The 25,943-nt window shown below is 39.7% G+C and overlaps 1 protein-coding gene across 6 annotated transcripts in view; it reads right to left on the bottom strand.

Moving 5' to 3' along the window:
• The window catches only part of LOC122558634 (anillin-like), a 58,862-nt gene that overhangs the window by 23,612 nt on the left and 9,307 nt on the right, over positions 1-25,943 (bottom strand). For 3 of the 6 annotated variants that reach the window (XM_087996056.1, XM_087996057.1, XM_043707432.2), the window contains exons 5-11: positions 25,036-25,214; positions 19,244-19,351; positions 17,720-17,836; positions 16,227-16,338; positions 15,449-15,589; positions 13,772-14,109; positions 8,334-8,476 (exon numbers count right to left, since the gene is read on the bottom strand). In XM_087996056.1, coding sequence (XP_087852182.1) covers positions 8,334-8,476; positions 13,772-14,109; positions 15,449-15,589; positions 16,227-16,338; positions 17,720-17,836; positions 19,244-19,351; positions 25,036-25,214 — 1,138 coding nt within the window. The remainder of the gene's footprint in view (positions 1-8,333; positions 8,477-13,771; positions 14,110-15,448; positions 15,590-16,226; positions 16,339-17,719; positions 17,837-19,243; positions 19,352-25,035; positions 25,215-25,943) is intronic. The other 3 variants (XM_087996059.1, XM_087996058.1, XM_087996060.1) reach the window with 3 other exon arrangements.

Here is a 25,943-nt window from a genome sequence, read left to right as displayed (position 1 = left end):
CACATTTATACATGAATTTTAAAATGATAGAAAACAGTAGCTTTGAATAAGGCACCGTGTCTCAGTGACATGATGCCTAAATCACAGAGAGAAATCAAAAGGAAGTGGAGGTTGTGACTAGAATTTTTCAAGTGAGCATGGAAGCTGTGCCAGCTATGGGAAGCTTCCTAACGCAACGCTTTTGTTCAAAAACGACAAGCAAAGTAACTGCAGATGAGGCAGCTTAACCTCAGGCAAGCTGCCAGGGACATCAATAAAACAAACCAATTATTCTATTAAAGCCACGGTCAAACAGCTCCACCATAGTTTAAAAACTAGTTTAAACAGCATCCAAGTAAATTTACAAATGCTGAGGATGCAGCAGTGAATTTTCAAAAAATATGCCAAAGTGCGGCTCAGGAGACTTGCTCAAATTTCTCATTTTAATGTAGTCATTTTTAATATGTATGTCATTAGATTTGAAGGCAACAAGACAGGCTTTGACACTGGAAAGACAGTAGACAGATAATTAGAATTTCAAATAAGGTTCAAATTTCATAGTGTTAAGGCTTCGAAATGAGAAACTTAGCTAAAATATACCAGATGATTTTGGTAATGTTAAAATTAACAGGATGAAATAGAATCTAGTGACAATAAACTGATCAAAACTTCAGGTAAAACTATATACAGACTAGATTTGTTTATTAAAGAGAGAAAGAATATATAATGCCAAGTTGCAGATGCTTTACCGGCCAAAACAAGTCAGCTTTGACAAATTAGTTAAGGTAACAAGCTAAAGGAAAAGCATAAAGGTGCAAATTCAGACAATGGGAGAAAAATAAAAGAATGAAAAAGACAAAAAGGATAGTGGAAGCTGCAGAAACAGGAAAACATCAAGGCACATTAAGAAGGGGAGTAGAGACAAGTGAACCTTACTTTGGCTGTGGGTACAGTGTTGGAAAGGGTTATAAGAAATAGGATGCATCATTTAGAAAGGAATAAGTTGATTAGGGATAGTCAACATGGTTTTGTGAAAGGTAGGTCATGCCTCAACCATATTGAGTTCTTTGAGAAGGTCAAACAGGTGGATGAAGGTAAAGCAATTGATGTGGCATACATGGATTTCAGTAAGATGTTTGGCAAGGTGCCCCACAGTAGGCTATTGCACAAAAACAAGGCATGGGATTGAGGGCAACTTAGCGGTTTGGATCAGAAGTTGGCCAGCTGAAAGATGACAGAAGGTGGTGGTTGATGGGAAAGAGTCATCCTGGAGCTCACTTACTAGTGGTGTACCGCAAGGATGTGTTTTGGGTCCACTACTGTTTGTCATTTTTATAAATGACCTGGATGGGGGCATAGAAGATGGGTTAGTAAATTTGCAGATGACACAAAAGGTTGCTAGAGTTGTAGATAGTGACGAAGGATGTTGCAGATTACAGAGGGACACAGACAAGCTGCAGAGCTGGGCTGAGAGGTGGCAAATGGGGTTTAATGCAGAAAAGTGTGAGGTGATTCATAGTAGTGTAGATCTCAGTGTCCAGGTACATAGATCACTGAAAGTTGCCACCCAGATTGATAAAGGTTGTTAAGAAGGCATATGATGTGTTAGCTTTTATTGGTAGCGGGATGGAGTTTTGCAACCATGAGGTCATGCTGCAGCTGTACAAAACCCTGCTGTGGCTGCACTAGGAGTATTGTGTACAGTTCTGATCACTGCATTATAGGAAGGATGTAGAAGCTATGGAAAGGGTTCAGAGGAGTTTTACTAGGATGTTGCCTGGCATGGAGGGAAGGTCTTATGAGGAAAGGCTGAGGGACTGGAGGCTGTTTTCGTTAGAGAGATGATGATCGAGAGGTGACTTAATTGAGACACAAGATCAGAGGGTTAGATAAGGTGGACAGTGACAGCCTTTTTCCTCAGATGGCGATGGCTAGCTCGGGGGACATAGCTTTAAACTGAGGGATGGTAGATATAGGACAGATGTCAGAGTTTCTTTACTCAGTAATAGGGGCGTAGAACGTGCTGCCTAAAATAGTAGACTCGGCTGCCTTAAGGGCATTTAAATGGTCATTGGATAGGCATATGGACAAGAATGGAATGGTGTAGATTAGATGGGCTTCAGATTGGCCTTCGATGCTGTGTCAACCTGTGAAACCAAAGAGCCTGTACTGCGCTGTGTTGTTCTATCAATCATTTTCTAAATGGAATTTAAAGGATAACATGTGGTAATATCAAAATGAATATTGGAAATCTTAACTATTTGTATTACTCTTCAGTCAAGGAAGATTATGCACCTGATATTCTAACAAAATTAGAAAGGAATCAAAGGGCTGCAACTCATGAAAGTGAGTGCAAGAAAGAAATCAGAACTCAAATCAAAATAATAGCACTAGAAGACGACAAATACCAAGGCACAATGGTTTTCCACATCAGGTTTTTAAAAGTCGTGAGAAAATTGCAAATACTTCAGCTACAGTCTTCAACCATTGGTACAGGAATTACCCCTTTTGATTTACATTTGCAAATTGCCACTTTTTAAGATGAGAGTGAAAACACAGCAAATTACAGACCCTTTAGATGAACATCTGTTGGGAAAAGATTAGTAAAAACTCAGTTAAAGCAACTTGAATTCAGATACTATTGGACATGGGCTCCTTAAACCTATGGACATTAGCAGGCTTGTAGGGCATTTTTTCTCAAACTTCCACAGCCGTCAAAACAACTCAGGAATTTCTTTTCCGAGTACTGACTGTTTGGCTGCTAAAAATTCCTCCACTTGAACTGGTTTCTGTCCAAATAATTCTTCAGCTGGATCGCAACCTCAAGTCAGCAAAGATCTTAGCAAATATCTCCATGGGGACTTGCCAGTCATTTTGCCAAAATTTTGATTTCTTGGAAATGTTTGTCTTTAGCACTTTTGTTCAAAAACTTATTTTCTGACCTCTTAAAAGATTACATTGTCAGAGAACAAAAATCAAAAACCCATTATTCCTCTTTAAAATCCAAGCTCTCAAATGATAACACTACATAAGGAGCCTTCAATCCACAATCTCAGTGGATTACATCCAACAAACCTAAATGACTAAGTGAAGCAGTCGTCAGGGGAATGTCTAAGGATGCAATTTGTATGACTTTTGGAAGGTATTTAATTTGTTTCACCTCAGGGGAAAAATAAAGGACCTCTGATTAAAACCGGTCATTTTTATTTAATCTCAATCTGCCCATAGTTACCTCCCTTCCAAATGCTCTGGCTCTTCACATTAGATGAGAGCTTACGTAGTAGCATTGGTTTCAATTCCCTGGTTTGTATATAGTTAGGAGGTGGTTTGATTTAAATTGATAGATGGGAAAAGAAACCTTTGCTGGTTTGACAGTTCAGGACAGGGCTTCACAAATTTATAACAATCTCCCAGTGGAACTGAGTGCTCATAGGCAGCAATGGCTGCCCTGGAGCTTGCAATAAATGCCAATAGCATTTTGCTGACTCAGTCTGGCCTACATGTGACTCCAGATCCATTGCAATGTGGTTGAATCTCAGGTGCCTGCCCAGGCAATTAGGGATGGGCAATGAATGCTGGCCTAGCCAGTGATAGCCTCATCCTGTGAATGAATTTTATAAAGGCCTCCTTATTTCTTCATTTTTCCCCCCCCCAATAAAGAGTGTAGCCTGATGGAAAAATCTTTGAAGTTCACTTGCTGATGCAAAGAAAAAAAAAAACTGCCTGTGAAATATTAGGCACTTGTTTTCAAAAGTAACAAAAAAAACCACCCCACAACTCTCCAGCCAACAACTAAAAACCCTACCCTTTTGCTCAGGAACTGATTACAAGATATGGTCTTAATAGCAAAACAAAGGCATCCAGAAGTTAGGAAGACTAGTCAGCATGGAAACCAACCCTTTGGCCCAACTAGTCCACACTGACCATGCTGTCGTCAAACTAACTGGTCCCACCAAAACATTTCCTATTCATGTACTTATCCAAATGGCTTTTAAACATTGTAATTGTACCTGCAGCCACTATTTCCCCTGGGAGTTCATTCTACACTAACCACCCTATGTAAAAAGGTTGCTCCTCATGCCCTTTCTAAAAATCTTCCTCCTTTCACAAAATATACCCCCCAATTTTGAACTTCCTTACCATAGAAAAAAAAAGATGTTTGCTACTCACCTTATCTAAGCCCCTCATGACTTTATAAACCTGTCAAGCTCAACCCTCAAATCACTTACACGCCAGTGAAAGAAGTTCCAGACTATTTTTATAACCCAAACCCTCCATCCCCAGCAACATCCTGATACAGTTTCAACCCTCTACAGTTTAATACCCTTCCCATAACCAAGCCACCAGAAATGCACACAGTACTTCAGAAGAGACCTCAGCAATATTTTGTACAACCTCAACATGACATCCAAACTCCTATACTCAAAAGGATTGAGCAATGAAGGCAAACATGCTAAACGCCGTACGCACCCGGTGTCGCAAATTTCAAGGAATTATGTACCTGAACCCATAGGTTACTGTTCTATAACATGACCCAGGCCCTACCATTAATTGTACAAGTCCTGCCCTGGTTTGTTTTCCCAAAATGTAAAACCTTGCATTAATCTAAATTAAACTCCACCTGTAGCGCCTTAGTCTGTCAGCCCAATGATAAAGACCTCTTTGTAATCTCAGATGAACTTCTTCACTGTTTACATTACTGTCAATGTTTGTGAAAAGATTTGTAGCTCGGGTGCTCGTTGTTGTGGTTCTGTTCGCCAAGCTGGGAATTTGTGTTGCAGACGTTTCGTCCCCTGTCTAGGTGACATCCTCAGTGCTTGGGAGCCTCCTGTGAAGCGCTTCTGTGATGTTTCCTCCGGCATTTATAGTGATTTGTACCTGCCGCTTCAGATTGTCGGTTCCAGCTGTCCGCTGCAGTGGCCGGTATATTGGGTCCAGGTCGATGTGCTTATTGATTGAATCTGTGGATGAGTGCCATGCCTCTAGGAATTCCCTGGCTGTTCTCTGTTTGGCTTGCCCTATGATAGTAGTGTTGTCCCAGTCGAATTCATGTTGCTTGTCATCTGCGTGTGGCTACTAATGATAGCTGGTCGTGTCGTTTCGTGGCTAGTTGGTGTTCATGGATGCGGATCGTTAGCCGTCTTCCTGTTTGTCCTACGTAGTGTTTTGTGCAGTCCTTGCATGGGATTTTGTACACTACATTCGATTTGCTCATGCTAGGTATCGGGTCCTTTGTTCTGGCGAGTTGTCGTCCGAGAGTGGCTGTTGGTTTGTGCGCTGTTATGAGTCCTAGTGGTCGCAGTAGTCTGGCTGTCAGTTCGGAAATGCTCTTGATGTATGGTAGTATGGCTAGTCCTTTGGGTTGTGGCATGTCCTCATTCCGTTGTCTTTCCGTTAGGCATTTGTTGATGAAATTGCCCGGGTATCCGTTTTTGGCGAATACATTGTATAGGTGTTCTTCTTCCTCTTTTTGCAGTTCTGGCGTACTGCAGTGTGTTGTGGCCCTTTTGAATAGTGTCTTGATGCAACTTCTTTTTTGTGTGTTGGGGTGGTTGTTTTCCTAGTTCAGGACTTGGTCTGTGTGTGAGGCTTTCCTGTATACCTTTGTGGTGAATTCTCCATTAGGTGTTCTCTGTACCATCACGTCTAGGAATGGGAGTTGGTTGTCCTTTTCTTTCTCTCTAGTGAATCGGATTCCTGCGAGTGTGGCGTTGATGATCCGGTGTGTGTTCTCTATTTCTGTGTTTTTAATGATTACAAAAGGTGTCATCCACATACCTGCACAAAACACTACGTAGGACAAACAGGAAGACGGCTAACGATCCGCATCCATGAACACCAACTACCCACGAAACGACACGACCAGCTATCCATAGTAGTCAAACACGCAGATGACAAGTAACATGAATTCGACTGGGACAACACTACTATTATAGGACAAGCCAAACAGGGAACAGCCAGGGAATTCCTAGAGGCATGGCACTCATCCACAGATTCAATCAATAAGCACGTCGACCTGGACCCAATATATTGGCCACACAATGGACAGCTGGAATGGACAACCGGAAGCGGCAGATTCAAACCACTACAAATGCCGGAGGAAAGATCACAGAAGCTCTTCACAGGAGGCTCCCAAGCACTGAGGATGTCACCTAGACAGGGGACGAAACGTCTGCAACACAAATTCCCAGCTCGGCGAACAGAACCACAACAATTACTGTCAAGTTTGATGCCATCCACAAGCTTACTAACCATACCTTCTACATTCTCACCCTAAGCCTTCCGGGTGTAGGTGTATATTTCCTTAAAAGGAGTCATAGATAGACAGGGTAATGAAGGTGGCATTTGGTATGCTTGCTTTTATTGGTTAGTGCATTAATAAGAGTTGGGATGTTGCAGTTGTACAGGACATTGGTTAGGTCACTTTTGGAATATGGTGTTCAATTCTGGTCTCCCTGCTATAGGAGAGCTATTGTTAAACTTGAAAGGGTTCAGAAAAGCTTTACAATGGTGTTGCCAGGGTTGGGGGGGTTGGGAGGTTGGAAGGGAGAAGTTGATATAGTCTAGGGCCATTTTCCCTAGATCTTTGGACGTCGAGGGGTGACCATATAAAGGTTTATAAAATCATGAGGGGAATGGATAGGATCAATAGCTAAGGTCTTTTTCCCCATGGTAGTGGTGGGGGGTGCAGGAAAAAAAAAAGTTCAAAACTGGGGGGCATAGGTTTAAAAGGTGAGAGTGGCAAGATTTAAAAGGCACCTAAGTGGCAACCTTTTCATGCAGAGGGTGATGTATGCATGGAATGAGCTGCCAGAGAAAGTGGAGGAGGCTGGTACAATTATAACATTTAAAAGACATCTGGATGGGTGTATGAACAGAAAGGGTTGAGAGTGTGATATGAGCCAAATACTGGCTAATGGGACTGAATAATTTAGAATATCGGGTCAGCATGGACAAGTTGGACCAAAGGATCTGTTTTTGTGCTGTACAACTCTATGACTCTATATAGAAATGAGACACAAATCCCGGTGGAACACCACTATTACATATATGTAATCCGACAAAAAAAACCTGCGACCATTCTCTTCTGGTTACTTCAAAAAAGTTTGACAATTTTTCTTGCATTCCTTGCCTCTGCAAATACATGTAATTCCTACTTTTCAGAATCCCCAAAAACTTACCCACCATTGGTGTCAGACTCACCTTACATCTCTTCTTAAAGGCACAACATGAGCCACCCTCAGGTCCTCCTGCACCTCACCCATGGTTAAAGATGTTACAAGTACTTCTGCTAGGGGCCCCACAATTTCCTCCCTAACTTCCTACAACATCCTGAGATACACTTGATTGGGTCCTGGAGATTTAGCCACCTGTTAGTGAAATTGCCAGCACTTCATCTTCTGTAATGTGAACGGTTTTCAAAACATCAATGTTTATTTCCCCAGAGTTGTCTCGCCTCCATTTCTTTCTCCGCCGTAAAAACTGATGTAAAATATTCATTTAACATCTCCCATCTCCAGAGGCTCAACACAAAGCTGGCCCTCATTGACCTTTAAAGGGGCCCTACTCTGCCTCTAGTGGCTCTCTAACTCAATTATTTGCAGAATCTCTTTGGATCAACTTTAATTTTATCTGCCAAGGCGCTCCCCTATCCCCACTTGGCCTTTCTGATTTCCCTCTTAAGAATGCCACTATACTCTTTATACTCTTCAAGAGATCCATTTTATTCTTGACTAGAACCTCAATATCTTTATTCATCCATTGTTTCCTAATCTTACCAGCCTTACCTTTCACTAACAGGAACATAAGGCCTCTTTCCACAGTGGATGATAGGATTCTAAAATCACCCTCAAAAATATACTGACTCCAATAATTAAATCCAAGTGATAGAATGTTTGCTCAAGGATTTCACATGATGTGGAACTACAGTGGGTAGATGGAGTTGAGATACAGATTCTGGATCAGTGGTGCTGGAAGAGCACAGCAATTCAGGCAGCATCCGAGGAGCTTCGAAATCGACGTTTCGGGCAAAAGCCCTTCATCAGGAATAGTTGAGATACAGTCAGCCCGAATGCAAAAGGGTGGCAGAACAGGCTCAGGGGCCTAATCCTGTTCTTATGCACAACCAATGACTTTGAAAAGAAGCAACCAAAGTCCAAAATGAGTTTTAAAAAGGAACCTAAATCAGTCTTTTAAAACTTGACCAAACCTAGGTCAAGAGATTTCTTGCATGATTCCTTTTTGAAAACAAGAACCATTACAAAAAAATGATTAACCATTTTAAGGGCTCAACCGTTGAAATTGCTGTTAATCAGGATACATCAATAATCAAGTGTTCATAGGGATAAAGTTACCTGTATAATGGTGCATTTTCCACTGCTCGTAGAAGATTTCCAGCTGGATCTTGGTCCTGCCCAGGAGTATTAAGTTTGAGTGACGAATAGAGTGAGCAGCAGGATTCAGTCAGACCATTATTTAGTGATGCAACTACTGCAGCCTACCAGATACAAGAAAAAAAAGCTCAAGACATGTTCCAAGAGAGTATCCCAACTTATTGGGCATTGTCAAAGGCATATTAAAATGATTATGTAAAACCAATAACTATTGAATTTACAGACTCAACTAACAGGATCAATGGCCAAGTCAATGAATATACTTACTACAAGCAGCCTGACAGCTCATCACTAAGGCTAAAATTTTTACAAATGGTTGAACTATAGTAGACCTCTCTGCCCAGGGTGAAATGATTTTTTTTTTAAAATAAAAAAAACAAGCTTACTGATTTTTAAAAAAACTGACTAATCGACTTTACATTAATAATCCAGTTCAATAGGCGACTGCTCCTTGCTCACTCAAGCTTTATTTTAATAAAAAGTGGACACTGTCAAGCAGTAATGCTGTGTTCCCCTTACCCATTGTTTAAAAATGTGAAAGACACTTCCCCATTCCTATTTTATTTGTTGTTGACTGTTTCCTAGAGTTCAGTTTCCTTTTCAAAATTAAGATTACCAGAAAGTAAGCTATTTCTGAACTTTTAAAAGCTCATCCCAGATAGATAACATTTATGGCTTGGGCTTAAGATTTTTAACACATTGCTCATTAAGTTTAATAATTTTTGGTTACCTATGTTAATGACATGGCTCAGGGTCAGAAAGTGGAGGTTGAAGAGAGAGATGTAATGAGTTTCATGAAACCCCTATTCCCAAACCCCTCTTATTAGGAAGATGGTTGGAGCAAATATTTGTCAAGAATTAAGAAATAAAATGCAAATGTCATTACTAAAGATGGTTTATACAGGCACAGAAAGCTAAAACCAACTCCACTTGAAGCATGATCTGGATTGACAGTTTTTAGGAAGCAGTGATTATAATAGCATTGAATTTACACTGCAATTTGAGAGGGAGAAGATAGAACCAGATGCAAGGTATTACAGCTGAATAAAGGAAACTATGGAGGCATGAGGGAAGAACTGGGTGGAATTGACTGGGAGAGGAGCCTAGCAAGAAAGACAACAGAACAGCAATGGTAGGGGTTTCTGGGAGTAATTCAGAGACACAGCAGAGATTCATTCTGAGAGAAAAGCAGCATGGAACAGGAAGGATGAGGCAACCATGGCTGACAAGGGAAGTCAGGGATAGCATAAAAGCAAAGAGAAAGCATAATTTGGGGAAGGGCAGTAGGAAATCAGAGGATTGGGAAGCTTACAAAGACCAGAGGTTAAAAGAAATAAGGATGGAGAAGATTAAATATGAGGATGAGGATAAGCTAGCCAATAATATAAAAGGAAGACGGTGAGCTTGTTTAGATGTATCAAAGGCAAAAGTGGACATTGGACACTGGAAAATGACGTTGGAGAGATAGTAGTGAGGAACAAAAATGGCTGAGGAACTGACTTAATTTGCGTCAGTCTTCACAGTAGAAGACACGAATAATATCCCAAAAATTCAAGAGAGGGCAGAGCAGAGTCCATCACCAAGGAGAAGGTGCTAGAAAAACTGAACGGCATAAAGATGGATAAGTCACCTGGATCAGACAGAGTACATCTCAGGAATTTGAAGGGAGATAGCTGAAGAGATAGCGGAGGCGTTAGAGGTGATCTTTCAGGAATTGCTAGAATCAGGGAGGGTCCCCGAGGACTGGAAAAACGCTAATGTGCTTCCCATGTTTAAAAAGGGAGTAAGGCAAAAGGCAAAATTACAGACCTTTTGGCTAACCTCTGTTGTGGGCAAGATCCTTGAATCTATAGTGGAGGAGATTTCTGAATACTTGGAAATATGTGGTAAAATAGGACAAAGTCAGCATGGTTTCATCAAGGAGAGGTCACGTCTGACAAATCTGCTTGAATTCTTTGAGAAAGTAATGAGCAGAGAGCCAGGAGAACCATTGGATGTTATCGACCTGGACTTTAAAGGCAGCCTTTGACAGGTTGTCGCACAGAAAACTACTGAGTAAGGCAAGGGCTTATGGTATCAGAGGCAAGGTGCTAGCATGAATAGAAGCTTGGCTGTCTGGTAGAAAGCAGAAGGTGGGGATAAATGGGTCCTTCTCAGGATGGCAGCTGGTGACAAGTGGTCCACAAGTCTCTGTATTGGGACCACAACTTTCCACTTTATACATTAACAATCTAGATGAAGGAACGGAGGGCATTCTGACTAAGTTTGCAGATGATACAAAGATACATAGAAGGTAGCATTGAGGCAGAGAGGCTGCAGAAGGATTGGACAGATTAGGAGTGGGGGCAAAGAAGTAGCAGATGGAGTACAATGTGGGAAAGTATGAGGTTATGCATTTTGATAAGAAGAGAGGCATGGACTAGTTTCTAAATGGGAAGAAACTTCATAAGTCTGAAGTGCAAAGAGGCTTGCAAGTTCCAGTCCAGGATTCTGTCAAGAGAAACTTGCAGGTTCAGTCAGTAGTTAGGAAGGCAATGCAATTATGGCATTTATTTTGAGGGGACATGAATACAAAAGCAGGGATGCACTTTGAGGTTCCAAGACTCTGGTCAGACCACATTTGGAGCATTGTGCGCAGTACTGGGCCCCATACCTCAGGAAGGATATATTGGCCCTTGAGCAGGTTCACAAGAATGGTTCCAGGAATTAAAAGCTTAACACATGAGGAACGTTTTAAGGATGTTAGGTCTGCACTCAATTGAGCCTAGGAGACGGCAGCAAGGGGGTCTAATTGAAACATACAGAATACTGAATGGCCTGGATGGAATAGGTGTGGGGAAAAGGCTTTCATTGGTAGGAAAGATTAGGATCAGGGAGCATAGCCTTAGAATAAAGGGAAAACTTTAAGAACATTGATAAAGGATAAACCTCTTCAGCCAGAGTGGTGAATCTATGGAATTCACTGCTACAGAAGGTTGTGGAGGCCAGGTCATGGAGTGTACTTAAGACTGAGATAGATAGGATGTTGGTTTGCAAAATTAAAGCACATAGAATAGGAAATAATGTGCTGTCATAGATTAAAGGATTAGCTAACAGTCAGAGAACAGATTGGCATGAACGGGTCAGTCTTGCATTGGCAGGCTGGGATGAGTGATGTACCACAAGGATCGGTATTTGGATGCCAGCTGTTCAAATGGGTGAACCAGAGCTAATTCACCAAAGTTTATTTTAACCAGCACCTTAAACTGACACTCTTGATAAACTGGCAAAAAAATTGTTCATCAAATACCAGAAGTTTACCATATTATCGCAATCTCCATGATGTCGGAGTAGCCAGCTGAGGGTGTGGATGAGAAGATGAAGTTTATTTACAAAATTGCATCAAGTGGTTTATGCTGTAAATAAAGTATAACAGTGGTGTATATACCCCCTGCACTGCACTTTTACATTGAACATATGGATGTCAATCAACTGGAATATTTGATCAACCAACACGCCCCAGGTCCCACATGTGCCAGTTAATAAAAACCATTATCTGTACTTCAAATTTACAGATAAAGTAAAGCTAAATGGGTATGGGTGTTGAGGAAGAGGATTTAGACAAGCTTAAAGAATGGGCAAGAACTTGGCAGATGGAATATAAATGTAGAAAAATGAGATTATCCACTCTGGTAAAAGGAACAAACCTGCAAAACAGTCCTTCAAATGGGAAGTGGTAGCCAAGTCTCGATGCAATATGTCAAGACTAACCCTGCAGCTGCAGCATGCTATTAGAACGGCGCTATAACCAGTGCAGTTTTTAAAAACTAAAACCAGTTTTAGTTGAAAAGAGTAAGCTATGAATTAAAAGGTTATCTTTGGACTAAGAGCAGCAGTTTGTTTTCATTTATAAAACAAAGAAAACTTGTTTATAGGACCAGGCCTGTAAGTCCACTGCAAGTTGATTCTGGCTCAAAGAATGCAATAGACATTTCAGCCCTGGAGATTGGTTATGCACAAGCATTGGCAGACATTAACAGGGGCAATCACAGGACCAGTCTAACAGAAAAACGAGAAAAATAAAGGAGGTACTGAAGTTTGAATTAAATTTTTTTTGGTCAGGATTGTGGTTGCTAAAGCCACAGAACCGAAGTTTGATTGCTCTCTGGTTAACCTCCCAATACCAAAAGTTCCAAGACTAGAATCTCAGCTGTAAGAATTAAGTGAATATTCCTCAGCCTACTGAAATCTATTTGCATTGATTGGTGTCTTCAGAAATCAAGACACAATCCCATGTGTCTGTAATACTATGCATCATGGAAACCACTTGAGTGAACTGGCTTGTTACATATCTCAATTTTTCTTCTAATTTATTACTTAATTGTTTCTGTCCACATGAGACCAGAGGTTAGAATCAAAGATTGAATTTCAATCATTAGATTACCTTGTTGTTTAACTTTGCTCAGTTAATGCTGCTGGAATCAGAAGTTAATTTTAGTTTAAATTACAAACTTGGTATCTGATATCAGTTATTCAAAAAAATCTGGTTAGAATCATTGGAGCTATTTTGAGTGTGATCAAATGCTGTAAATTTATGGTATAGCAAATATAGGGACAGGGTGGCTCATTTGATATGGCTGGCTCGTTGTCATAACATAGGCTAACATTCCATTAGCCTTTCTTGCAAGAGGATTTGAGCACATAAGCAATGAAGCCTTGCTTCAATTGAGTAGAAGTTTGGTTAGACCTTACATGGTTTCCTCAACTCAGGAAGGGTAATATCACCATAGAGAGAGCACAAAGCTTCACCTGGCTTGTTCCCAGAATGTCAGGACTATCATTTGAAGAGTGATTGGGAAAACTATACCTATGCTCTCTGGAGTTTCAAAGAGTGAGGCGATCTACAAAATACTTGAGGGTTACACATGGCAGATGCAGATAAAGTGTTTCAATTGATTGCGAAGTCTAAAACCAGCAGGCACAATTTAAACAATAAGGGGGATGCTATCAAGGAATAAAGAATTTGATTTACTTAGAAGGTGGTGAATTTTTTGGAATTTTCTATCCCAGAGAATTTTGGAAGCTCAGTCTTTGAGCATACCTGAGGTATTAATGATTAAACTATGGTTTAAAGTATTATGGGGACAGTCTGGGTAAAAGACTTTGAACAATTCAAATCAGCCATAATCGTATTATATAGTAAATCAGGCCGAATTGCTTACTCCCATATTTGTTGGAGCTTTCCACATCCAGTACCTATTCTAGTGAATTACCAGTTTGGCAAACAATCTGTATAGTACACAGTGATCTAACAATCTCATATCCCTTCTCAACCATGCTAAAATATACTTCAAAAAATTTGGATTTGATTTCTATTGAACAGAATAACCACCATTGAAAATCCAGGAGAGTACACTCACAAGAGGAGATGCAGCATCCAACTTGATGGATTTAGCAAGAGGAGACAATACTGAGATGCTAGGTAAAGTCAGCTCATCATTCTCTTTTTGATCTTCTGCCTCAGCGTTAGACTTTATCTCATCACACTGATCCACAGCTTTAGAGTTGTTCAACTCTGCTTCAGCTTCAGACTTCACTTCCTCATTGTGATCCTCAGCTTTAGATGTTTTCAATTCTGCTTTTGCTGGTTCTTTAGCCTCAGGTTCAATTCCTTCTTCCATCCTGTCTGCATCAAGCACACCTTCAAACAGCTTATCAATTAGTTCAGAGTTGTTCAGTTCTTCCTGGGAGCTTGATTCTAGTTTGAAGATAGACAGCAACAATGAAACAAGGTCCGACTTGTGCAAATGCCGACTAGAAAGTAAAAATGGAGAAAACAAAGTGCTGGAAATCACAGCCAGTCAGGCAGCATCCATGGAGACACAGCAGGCTAACATTGAGTCACCTATACTCGAAATGTTAACCTGCTCATCTCCATGGATGCTGCCTGATCTGCTGCAATTTCCAGCACTTTGTTTTCAATACAGACTCCAGCATTTACAGTAATTTGCTCCTAAAGATAGGAGACTGGCTTTTGTTTGCCAATTTCTGCAAAATTGGAAAGTTATTTTCAAAGTAGCAAAACGTTTGTTGTTTTTAAAGTGAAGTCAAACAAAGACATGCACAATGAAAGTGGTTCGAGCCCAATTGTTTTAAAATCAGCACTGTTAGCAGCAGTCTGACTCTAGGAAATTAGTCATACCATATTTCAAGCAAAGCATACATGCATTCATGAGGCTTCTGAAAAAAAATTCAGAGGCTGTAAACTTGACTTCTAACTACTTAAAAGGGTAAAGTGCCAGAATGGTGTGCCAATCAGCACAGGATGACTGAACTCCTCTTTGTCAATGTAGTCCAGTGACATTTCATCTTAAGTTAGAAGTCACACGACACAAGGTTGTAGTCCACCAGGTTCTTTGTAATCACAAGCTTTTGAGCGCTGCTCTCATCAGGTGAAGTGGAGGGTGTGCTTCCCTCCACTTCACCTGATGTGGAAGGAGCAGCACTCCAAAAGCTTGAGATTTCAAAGAAACCTGTTGGACTAGAACCTGGTGTCATGTGACTTTTGACTGCCTTCAATATTAACCTAATTTAATAACTTTTTATACCAACATGATATCGAACATAGATATTCAGGAAGTTTAAAGTGTGGGAATTGCCAGAATAAGTTTAAGTCACTTATTTCCCAAAGATTCAATTAATACCATACTGAACTCAACTTGTTGGCTACACTACTTATTCCGCAATGTGTTTCTGAAGTAGGATTGTAATCAAAAGTATACACATGCTACACTATGCTCAGGAAAAGTTTTGCTTCATTAAATCAAAATCATCCACTTTCCCTCTTCTGCCTCCACCCACCCGTTCCGAACATAGCTAACACTGCTCTACGACAAGCTAAAAGGGAGGAATCAAACGGCTTTTCTTTGTTACTGGCCGAATTAGGAGGGGCAATTCTTGATAACTCACTACAGTTCTCATTTGCAAACAACACAAAAAACAGGGACAAGCTTTCTGTCCATTTGTCCAACTGCAAGTCAGTATTTAAAGTTATACAAATAACTTGACAATCAAGGGGCATTACAAAATTCTCATACCCGTCTCAGAGATGCACTTCTCATTTTCATTGCTCTCAGTTTCTACATACTCTGGCGATGGAATAGTTTGCGGTTCTAATGCAAAAGTAACCTTCCTGAAAGGAGTCGACCAATCCAAAGGTGCTTCTACCTTGTAATCATCTAAATTTGGGAAGATATTTTGTGATTGTTGCATATTATTGAATACATGCAAATCTATCAGCATCTTTCATCATAACTTTTGCATTTCCTGCAGCTTTAAGACAGTACACCACAGCATTGAAATTAATCAATAACCCATCATATATCTCCACTTTGGTCGATCACTATGAACTTTATCGATGCACATCTGTCAGTCGTAAATTTTTCCATGATGGAACGTAAAAGGTGAGAAGGAAGAATAAAGATATGACTATCTAGCTTCATTCCTGTGTGTATTTAACTCAAAACAGTAAAAGAAGCAGAACCTTGCTTATGTACAAGAACACTGCTACCTGAAACCTCAGGTCCTTTATCTTTAATGACCTTCCCAACACCTATTCAAATTTCAGGACAAAAAATATCCGAGCTGAGGTTAAAAAAAACCAGACTCAATTGAATGAAATCTCAGTTTGAAGCTCAATGTTAACAGCACAAAGTAGCAAGACAGAGGCCTCACGATGGTAAATATTCTTGCAATATGAAAGCAGCATAAGGAATTAGTTCTTAAAAGTAGCTAACAAGCAGTATATTGAACAATTGGGACTGGAGCTTATTACTGACAATAATTGATAAGAATGCATAGTATTCAGACCTTTACCTTCAGTAATGTGCAGTACCTCTTCATACATTTCATTGTGTTCTGAATATGTAATAGTGTTTTTGTCCTCAATAGTGTTCTCTTGAGCTTTTGTACTCCCCGTCAGCTGCTCCTGGATCACGTAGAGAATGAAACACTTTTGGGAACCTGATGCAGGCAGGCAGTTAAAAATTCACTCCAGAAACTAAATTGGCATATCTAAGCAGGAATCAAAATCTAAGTTTTTGTTCCCCATATTAATGTCCACAGGACACCGCTTTATTGAAGAGTGGAGTCATGGTGTAGAGAAATACTTAGTCAATTTGTGCATAACAAAAAAGGAGTCTCACACAAAAAGAGACCAGGAACTAGATATTCTACTTGAACTGCAGTCAATATGTAAATATGGGCTAGACTACTAATAGGAACTCCCCGTTCTGAGACCCACCTGAAGGACAGATTGGTGTTCAATTTAGCACCTCAAAAGATACATTTTTTTAAAAAAAATAAAAAAGGTGAATTTGTAAAAGAATGAAAGCATTGTCAGTGACAAGCAATGCAAGATTACAGAATCAAACTGCTAAATAAATCCATAATCTCCAGGCAATCCAGGTCGGAGTAACATCTGCTTTTAATTGATTAACACAATCCAAGTCTAAAGCATGCACAAAGTAGATTCACACTCCTCTCCTTTCCAAGAGTGTTCAATTCTTTGCATATTTATATTTTGTTCTTTGTCCTTTATGCCTTCAAGGCCCACAAAATATATAGACAAGAAATGCCGCAACCAGTGCCAAAACGAACAGCAAGTGAAAGCATATTTGTTAAAAAAAACTAAACGATTAAGAATTACTACAGAACACTGGACACACCCTATAATGTTTAGGGGAAATAAAGTAGTGATTTCACCCATCAGTTTGAAGCCCAGTTAAGCACATCACTCAAATTACTATATAAATTGATCTTGAATTGGGATATTAGGAGACTACTGCTTCTTTTATCATAATGAAGGTTAACAGCTACAAACTGGATTAATGAAAGTTCAAGATTTGTAACTGCACAATAACATTGATTCAGCATCAATTAATCTGCACCCCTTCAAGTTGTGTACGCATGTGGCAAGGTATTCCTTTTATCTACTGATCTACATAATCATCACTAGGTGGTCAAAACAAATGATATGCAAATCAATTAATGTAATCATCTTATGAAAAGCAAGGAGATTTTAAAATATCAGGATAATTGCTTGATAGCCATGGCGGAGAAAAAAAAAGCCCTTAACAATTCAGCACAATTTAAGGTTTCAATCAAGTCTCAAAAACTCTGACAAATTTCTGCTTAAGTGAAGTGATAGTTTAAATGATCAACTTGCACCAAACATGCAGATGTAGTCAGTAATTAAAATTACAGCCCAAAAGCAGCTGGTCACAATACTGGTGCACCAATAAAATGGTATAGTTTTCAATTACAAGTGTAATTTCAAACCTAGTTTTCAAATCCGTAAATCAACTTACTGGGACTATTTCACTGGTATCTGGAAGTTGCTCAGTGTTCCTTTCTGCCACTGGCATGCTGACGTGGCCCAGACCTGCCCTGATCTTCGTTCCTATGCATGTTTCCTTAGATGCTTCCTGCAACAAGCCATACTCAGCACACTCAATATCACTTCCACTGCATTAAGTGTTAGTGTATTTTCTATGGTGAACCCTCACCAAGCAAGATGCAGCTCACTTCCAAATTAAAATGCATTTATCACCATGTAAAATACGCAGGAACCTTTTTCCAGAAATCACTTCCTGCAAATCTGCTTATTTGTGTAGGCCAACTATTAATAGCAAGTTCAATGTTTTAATGAGTGCTTAAAAACCCAAAAGTCAGGTGAATCAAATGCATCCACCCAACAGCTATAAACTAGCATCAACTTGAAGACATTCCCTTATTGAAGGCAGAGTACTTAACTGAAGATGGACATTTAATGCTTTGGTTCCTGAAAAATTGAGGCGCTAGTTTAAATCCTTAATATAGTAATTATCTCAGGAGTAAGGAGTTTAGTAATAGCTGTACACCAGAAGTATATGGATAAAACCCTTAAGGTGTTATTTGAAGTTGAGAAAGTTTAAAAACTCAGTTGCATGAAGACTTCAGGAGAGGCTCTCAGATTTCCCAGATTGGGTGTTGAAGTCACAGTTAAATTAAACATAAGGAGACACAGAATGAGATTCCCTTAGTGTGAGCACTGTAAAGCTTTGATATCAAAAAGTATGTTTTGGAATGAATGGGATTATATTTTTGTCATGGATTTTGCAATCTTTAACTGTGTTATGTATAAAGCTTGAATCATTTGGTCCTCTCCTTTTTTTTTTCCAGAAATACACTTCCGTTTTACTGCTTAAAAACCAAGTCTTCAAAACTCAGTTATGCTTCAGTGAGAGATGACTCCTTAAAAAACATTAAGCCAAATTTCTGCCAGAGATCTGGCTTGCCCAGTAATATCAGGTGGGCTCTTTAGTGGGTTTTAGATTTTGGAAATGGAGAAGCAGCACTTTGTTTTAAAAAGCCTAGATATTAGAATAGAGGAAAAAAAACTTGCACAAGCAATGTGAATTACTTTTTTTTAAAAAAATACTTGCTCATTTTAAATAAATGTTTTTCCTGCTCAAAGCACTAGGATTCTTGTCAGCACTAGATATAGCCACAACTTGGTTGTTGGAAGATTTGATTTTCATGTTCTCTGAAATCTAAAATTTTTAAAGTTAACAGGAATTCAACTCGATTTATCAGAGACATTATGAAGAGGAAAAACATTTTTAAAATCTATTTTAGATCATTTTGGAAAATATTTATTCCAAATAAATATCTCAGAGCCAAAATTGCACTCATTAAAATATTCACAACTCAAGACAGTTATGCCAGAAACTGATGCTGACTATAGAAGTGAAGAGAGGAGATATCAACTATCTTTAAACTGAAAGCCAATTTTTCTGCAAGGTGGTGTTATCCAAGTGATTTGAGGGGGGAGAAATAATATTCCGCTTTACCCTAGTGGATCCCTCTGGTCCTGTACTTGATTTGAATGCCTTCTTTTCCACCCAGGGATTGTTTCCTTCAGTCTTACCTCGAAGCATCGCAAGCTCCAGCTCCCGCTCCTACAGATGCAAAAGCAGAACATTCAGTCAACCTGCTAATCACACAGCAGTTAATCACAGATCAGAAATTTTTCTTCTTCTCAATTGATGATTAGCAAACCTCAATACTTGGAATTAAAACAAACCCAAGGTAAGTTGGAAAGATATGTCCAGTTTTACTTCGAAAATGAAGAAAATTTCTAGTATATATAAAAAAAGAGACATCATAAAGTGCAAGATTATTGGAAATACCAAGCTCCTAAAGCAGCACACACTGCCATGGTGTTCAACAATACCTTTGTCAAGATGAAGTTCAATTTGCAAGTGCATTCATGCATGCTCAAAGGAATTTGACTTTAGTTTTGCATATCCATGGTTATAATCAGTTTTCAGTACGATAAGCTGGCTATTGTTCACCTCATCCAACATGATTTCAGAGCTAAAAACTGTCAATTAGTAGATATATGCAGAGATGACTGGACTTTATGCCAGATTTCTTGGTCTAAGCAGTTATGCTTGGCACATGAACCTATTCCTGATGAAGGGCTTTTGCCCAAAACGTCGATTTTACTGCTCCTCGGATGCTGCCTGAACTGCTGTGCTCTTCCAGCGCCACTAATCCAGAACATGAACACCCAGCCCACTCCTCACCAGCTGTTCCTATCTAAATTGCCTTAAACATGAATACAAACCATATATAATTAAATATTCTGAACAATTTCTTCACCATGATCCAAATGACAATATATCCCATAGTCTAATCCTGACGGCCGTAGCATGTTTAGTATGTAGTTTGCATAACTTAGTAAAAATTTGCATTATATGCTACATTTTGTTGACATAGCATTTGAATAAAGAATTTCATCCCCATTCCTCAATAACAAAATGCATTCATAGCAGTCAGCCACACTTACTCCACAGAATCAGAACAGTGATAAATGGAAAAGCATACAGAACTGTGCCAAGGAAATTCTTCTGCAAACAAAAAAAAATAATAGAATTGATCACGGAATGGAAAGAGTGACCTTGAGTAGCAGTGCTCTAGATTTATATACAAAGATATAATTAGAGTACACTTACAGTAGTTTTCACTACTTAGAATAAAACCGTACCTGGGCGATTTCAATGGAGACATTTGTTTTGCTCAGCTCCTGGCGAATGTCAGGAAGCTATGTTGTTGGGGATGGGGGGTGGGGGGGGAAAGTGGAGAGGAGTGTTTCCAAACCTTCCACATGTCAACAGCTGCATTTTCAACCTTTCATCGTTTCCTGACATCACCACTGGAAAGCTCAGCAAGAAAACAAGTTACCAGATCACATGTCTGCTGGCAAAGTAGCAATTCACTTAACCTCTTCAAGACTGCAGGGTTTCCTCAGTATTTACAGGGATCATTATTAATGCAGACATTTCCACTTACAATATGCACCTTCACAAAACTAAAGGATAGGATAGCACAACAACCTATTCACCCAATGTTCAATGTTTGAAAGCAACAAGGAAAAAAGCATAAATGCTTCAAGCATATGATTGGACTGTTGCAAAAACTGCGACAGTCTCAAGCATTGGAAACAAAAGAGGTGAAAGGAAGCTGGGGGTGGGCACAGCTGTCAGGAGGGGCAGAAAGTAGGTGCCTTTCACTTTACTAAAGGAGTCAATACCAGAAACCGAAATCCTCAAATTTCAGCACCTTAAAATCCACCATATTTAAACACAAATGTAATGTGACTGGAACTTGGAAGCATGACATTCCAAGAGTACACACTCACTTTTGAAGTTTTTACTTAGGTGGTCCAACTGATGTATTCAATGCTTCATGTGGAAGGTTAGCAACCAGCTTTCCATTATGAATGATGTTTATATTGCAACACTTTATTCACATTTCCATGATCATTGACCTCTCTTCAGGAATGATTTATTCATTTCAGTGACAGAAGTCACAATACCAGGTTTAGTCCAACGGGTTTATTTGAAATCACAAGCTTCAGTGCACTGCTCCTTCATCAGGCAACACCTGACAAAGGAACAGCACACTAAAAGCTTGTACTTTCAAATAAACCTATTGGACAAGAACTTGGTGTTGACAGACTTCTGACTTTGTCCACCCAAATCCAACACCGGCATCTCCACATCATTTCAAAGAGTCATTGACATTTACAGCAAAAGGCCCTTCAGCCCAACACATCTGCACCAGATTCAAGTGGCCACCAACCTCATCTCATTTTTCTAGGTCCTTGCCCGTAGCCTTACAGGTTACTGCATTTCAATTGAATATTTAATTACAGTTTAAATGGTATGCATTTTTAATGGTGTCCATCTTTCAGGCAGTGAGCTCGACATCTCCACTGTGGGTAAACACATATCTCCTCGAAACTTCTCTAAACCACATGCCTCAAGTTTATGCTCCCTGGTTGTGCACTCCTCAACCAAAGAATATTGTTTTCCTATTAGCACCATTTAGACCTGTCCATTTCATATAAAGCTCTGTTGAATATTGACTTACTTTCTTTAAATATTGATAAAGTAGTGTCAACATATCCATTTAATACAGAGTTCCAGTTCAATGTGATTTGCTTTCGGGCTCATGTATGCTTTCCCCCACATCATCTTCTAATCCTGAAGCTCCTCTCACCCATCCCTAGCTCCCATTCTGGTCTCCATTCTTAGTTGAAAAACACTCTGCAGTGTCATTTACAACCTCTTTCAGCTTCAATTGAAGCTATCCTGATTCCACGGTTCTAGAGAAAAGTAGTAACAAGCCTATCCAATTTTTCTTTAAACCAAAATTCTCCAGTTCAGGCAATGTTCTATCAATCTCAGGCATCCACAACTTTTGTATAGTGTGCTGACCAGAACTGCACATATATTCCAGTTGCGGCATAACATGGGTCTTATATAGTGCCAATATAATTTTACAACTTTTAAAAAACTCCATCACAGGATGTGGCCACCACTGGCTGTTTCAGTAGACATAAACCACCTCAAGTTGCTCCCAAGGTGATGAGAGCTGCCTCTTGAACTGCTGAAGAATTTTGGGGTAGGTACACTTACAATGCCACTAGGATGGGGAGTACCAGGCTTTATGATTCAGCAACACTGAAGGAATGACAATAGATTCCAAATCTCTAACTTTCCAATTTGGCAGAGGGATCTTGCAGTATTGATGTTGCAAAGTATCTCAGAATCCCTTGTGTGGAAACAGGCCATTTGTCCCAACAAGACCACACTGACTCCCCAAAGAGTATCCCACCCAGACCCAGTCCCCTACCCTATTAATCTACCCTTGACAAATGCACCTAACCTATACAACCCTGAACACTATGGGGCAATTTAGCATGGCCAATTCACCCTCACCGGCACATCTTTGGACTGTGGGAGAAAACCAGAGCACCCAGAGGAAACCCACACAGACAGGGTGTGGGTTTGCACAGTTGCGAGAGGCTGCAATTGAGCCCAGGTCCCTGGCACTAAGGCAGCATTGCTAACCACTGAGCCACCATGCTTCCCTGATGTCTTTGTCCATCTAGATGGTACCAATCGTAGGTTTGAAGATAGTGTACTTCAACCATCTTTGGTGAATTTCTGCAGTGCATTGCTGTTACTGAGTTTTTGGAGGGGGGAACTGAAAGTTTATGGATGGGATGCTGATCAAGCAGGCTTCTTTGTCCTGGATGGTTTTGACCATCCTGAGTGTTATGGGATCTACACTCATCCAGGCAAGTGATGTGTATTCTATCACATTTCTGAATCGCATCTCAGATGGTGCTCAGGCTTTGGAAAGTCAGGAGGAGCATTAAGAATCTTGCAGGGAGTAATCTCCTATACACTCTGGTCTAGTCTACTCAGTTTCTGGTCAATGGTAAGATATTAATGGTGAGGAATTCAGTGATGGTGATGTCAAACATCATAGGGCAACGATGAGATTTGCTCTTGATGGAGGTGGTCATTACTTGCACTTGTGGGGTACGAGCGTTGTTGTTACTTACTTGTTGCCTGTCCAAACCTAGATATTTTCCGGTTCTTGTTGCATTTAGAACGGACTGTTTCAGTATCCAAGAGGTCACAATATTATGTCATGCTAATATTATGTCGTCAGTCATATTATGCTACACTTCAATTAAAAGATACACCCAGTCTGTCTTTATCACCTATCTGCAGGTATCTGTGGATATTCATTGCCAGGCATCTCTGGTCCTCTACACTCTAGTACCCTACCATTTATTCACTTGCCTTCCTGCCTGGTGAGAACTGCTTATGCCACTGTTTCACCTCTCTGACAAGTTAATTGAAACTTTCCTACAAACAGCATTTAACCACAGCCCCAACTTTTAAAAAAAAAGCTCATCTCCAAACTTTAGTCAATGGTCTAAGCCCCATGGAAAATGTTCTTCCATTTACAAAGACATTCAAACAATAATCTGTTTTCTGCCTCAACTTTGAATCCAAAAATTGTCATTTTCCCTGGAATTCTGTGGTCTTTTACTTTTCTGACCAATCTATGATGTAGAACCTCAAAAAGCCATTTATAAAAATTGAACTTTGGCTGCTTTGACCTTTAAGCCCCAGATCCTAAATTCCAGAAGGCACCACATTATCCATTCCATGTGGAGTGATCCTTGCAATCAGGCTTCTATTTTATCCACAAAATTAGAATCACTCTGGTCAAAGATGCCAACATTTTACATATTTCAATTTAGCAATACTCATTTTTGCCTTCATTACAGTTAGACCTATGGCTATGATACTGTCAATTTTGTCACTCACTTGGTTTCTTAAAAACACAATCAAGTCCTCAGTTGGTGCATGCTCAAATTGTCACATTAGATTCTAGAATAGAACAAAATAGTACAGTCCAGTATAGGCCCTTCAGCACACAATGTAGTCCTAAGCATTTATCTTAATGCAAGATCAACCTAACCTAAACACCCCTCAATTTACTGCTGTCCATATGCTTGTTCAGCAGTCACTTAAAATGTTCCTAATGTCTCTGACTCGACCATACACCCACCACTCTTACCAAGGGCATCTATGACCTTACAGCTCCAACTTAAACTTCACTATTAAAAGATGTTTCATCGCTTGGTAAACTGAAGCCTTCCGTTATTTCTCATTTTACCCCCACTAAGAAAAATCTCCCAATACCCTCTTCCTTAACGCAATTTGACTGAGCATTTTGAACCATTCTGTATCTCACTTAAAAAAGGTCCCAATACAAATTGGCATTCAATCAGTACCCCTAACTTTGCTGACCCACGCCAAATCCCAATTCTTCAACACATGTATAAAACTCTTCACCCCAATTCTGCAATACTCACTGTTCCATCGGCTTGTTCATACCCAAATCACTAATTCTAGTTCAATATGCAATCCTTTTTCTTCAGCTATTGATGGCTGATCTTCTAGCCACTCACCCAAATCAATGCAATTTGCTTGGCTTTATTCCTCCACTTCAAAAATCTTGCTAAAAAATACACATCTTTGACTATTTCACCTGTACTAATTCCAACAATACTCCTGCACAGTTTGACCCTGACCCGTAAAAGTTATCAAAGGCAAAGGCAATCATAATACACAAGTAATAGCCACATTAGTGTTTCAGAAAGTCTGGCAGAGCAGGTTTAAGGTGAATGCTTTACTCCTGGTCCTATTTATCATCTGTTCATCATCATTTCCCCAATTTTAAAAAAAAAGTGCAGTCTGCAATTTACCTTTTTTATCCAAATGACATGAGATGCACTGGCAGTAGACTTCTGAAGCAGTATTTCCTGGATGGCTTTTGTACTTTGGGTTGTTTCAGTTATCTTAGAGCAGCTTCCCCTTTCCTCCTGCTTCGGTTTCTCATGACTCAATTCTTCAAATTTCTCTCGAACAGATTGCACAACAACACCTATTGTGTTTTTAAGTAAGCAAGCCATAGTATCAATTACAATTAGACAAATTTGAAGTGAATAAATCATGGTGTAAAGAAAAATCAGCAGCCGCAAGTACAGGAAATTTATCTGCATTCTTTGAACTGTTAAGTGACAATCTAAAGCTAGTACTTCACAAGTTTACAGTTACATTTCTAAAATGTCTTCAACTCAAATTATTCATGCTAAAAATGTTTTTTGAAGTGTAGCCAATGATATTCATCAAGAGATTGTCCACCCAAGACAGAAATGAGGAAGAATTTCCTCAGGACAGGACTGCAGAGTGCTACATAGGTTTGGTCATTAAGCATATTCAACACGGAGGTGGACAAAGTTTTAAATTGTTAAGGGAATTAACAGTTCTGGGCATACGGCAGGAAAGTGGAGTGGAGGGTCAGATCAACCATAATCATATTTCTTATTCCAAGAATCTACCTAGTCTTTTTTGCTTAAACCACAGTCTTGACCAATTAGACAGAATATTAATAAGAAAAAGTTCACGTTTCTGTATAGGAGCTCTGACCCACCGAATGTTGCCACTTCTCAGAGTTTGTGGAATACTTCACTGGGGAGAGTACCTCTCAGTAAGTAGTAATTAGATTTGCAAGCAGAAGATCTGGAGCATTGCTTGACTGATACAGGTAGACAACCCTTTATCCAAAGTCTGATTTTTTTTTTGTGAAGTTTTTTTCCCCCCATTATTAAAG

Source organism: Chiloscyllium plagiosum, unplaced genomic scaffold, assembly GCF_037043375.1.
Source record: "Chiloscyllium plagiosum isolate Xiang-an unplaced genomic scaffold, Cpla_swu_hap1 HiC_scaffold_17, whole genome shotgun sequence".
Taxonomy (NCBI): Eukaryota; Metazoa; Chordata; class Chondrichthyes; order Orectolobiformes; family Hemiscylliidae; genus Chiloscyllium; species Chiloscyllium plagiosum.
This window is presented reverse-complemented; position numbering and strand designations above follow the sequence as displayed.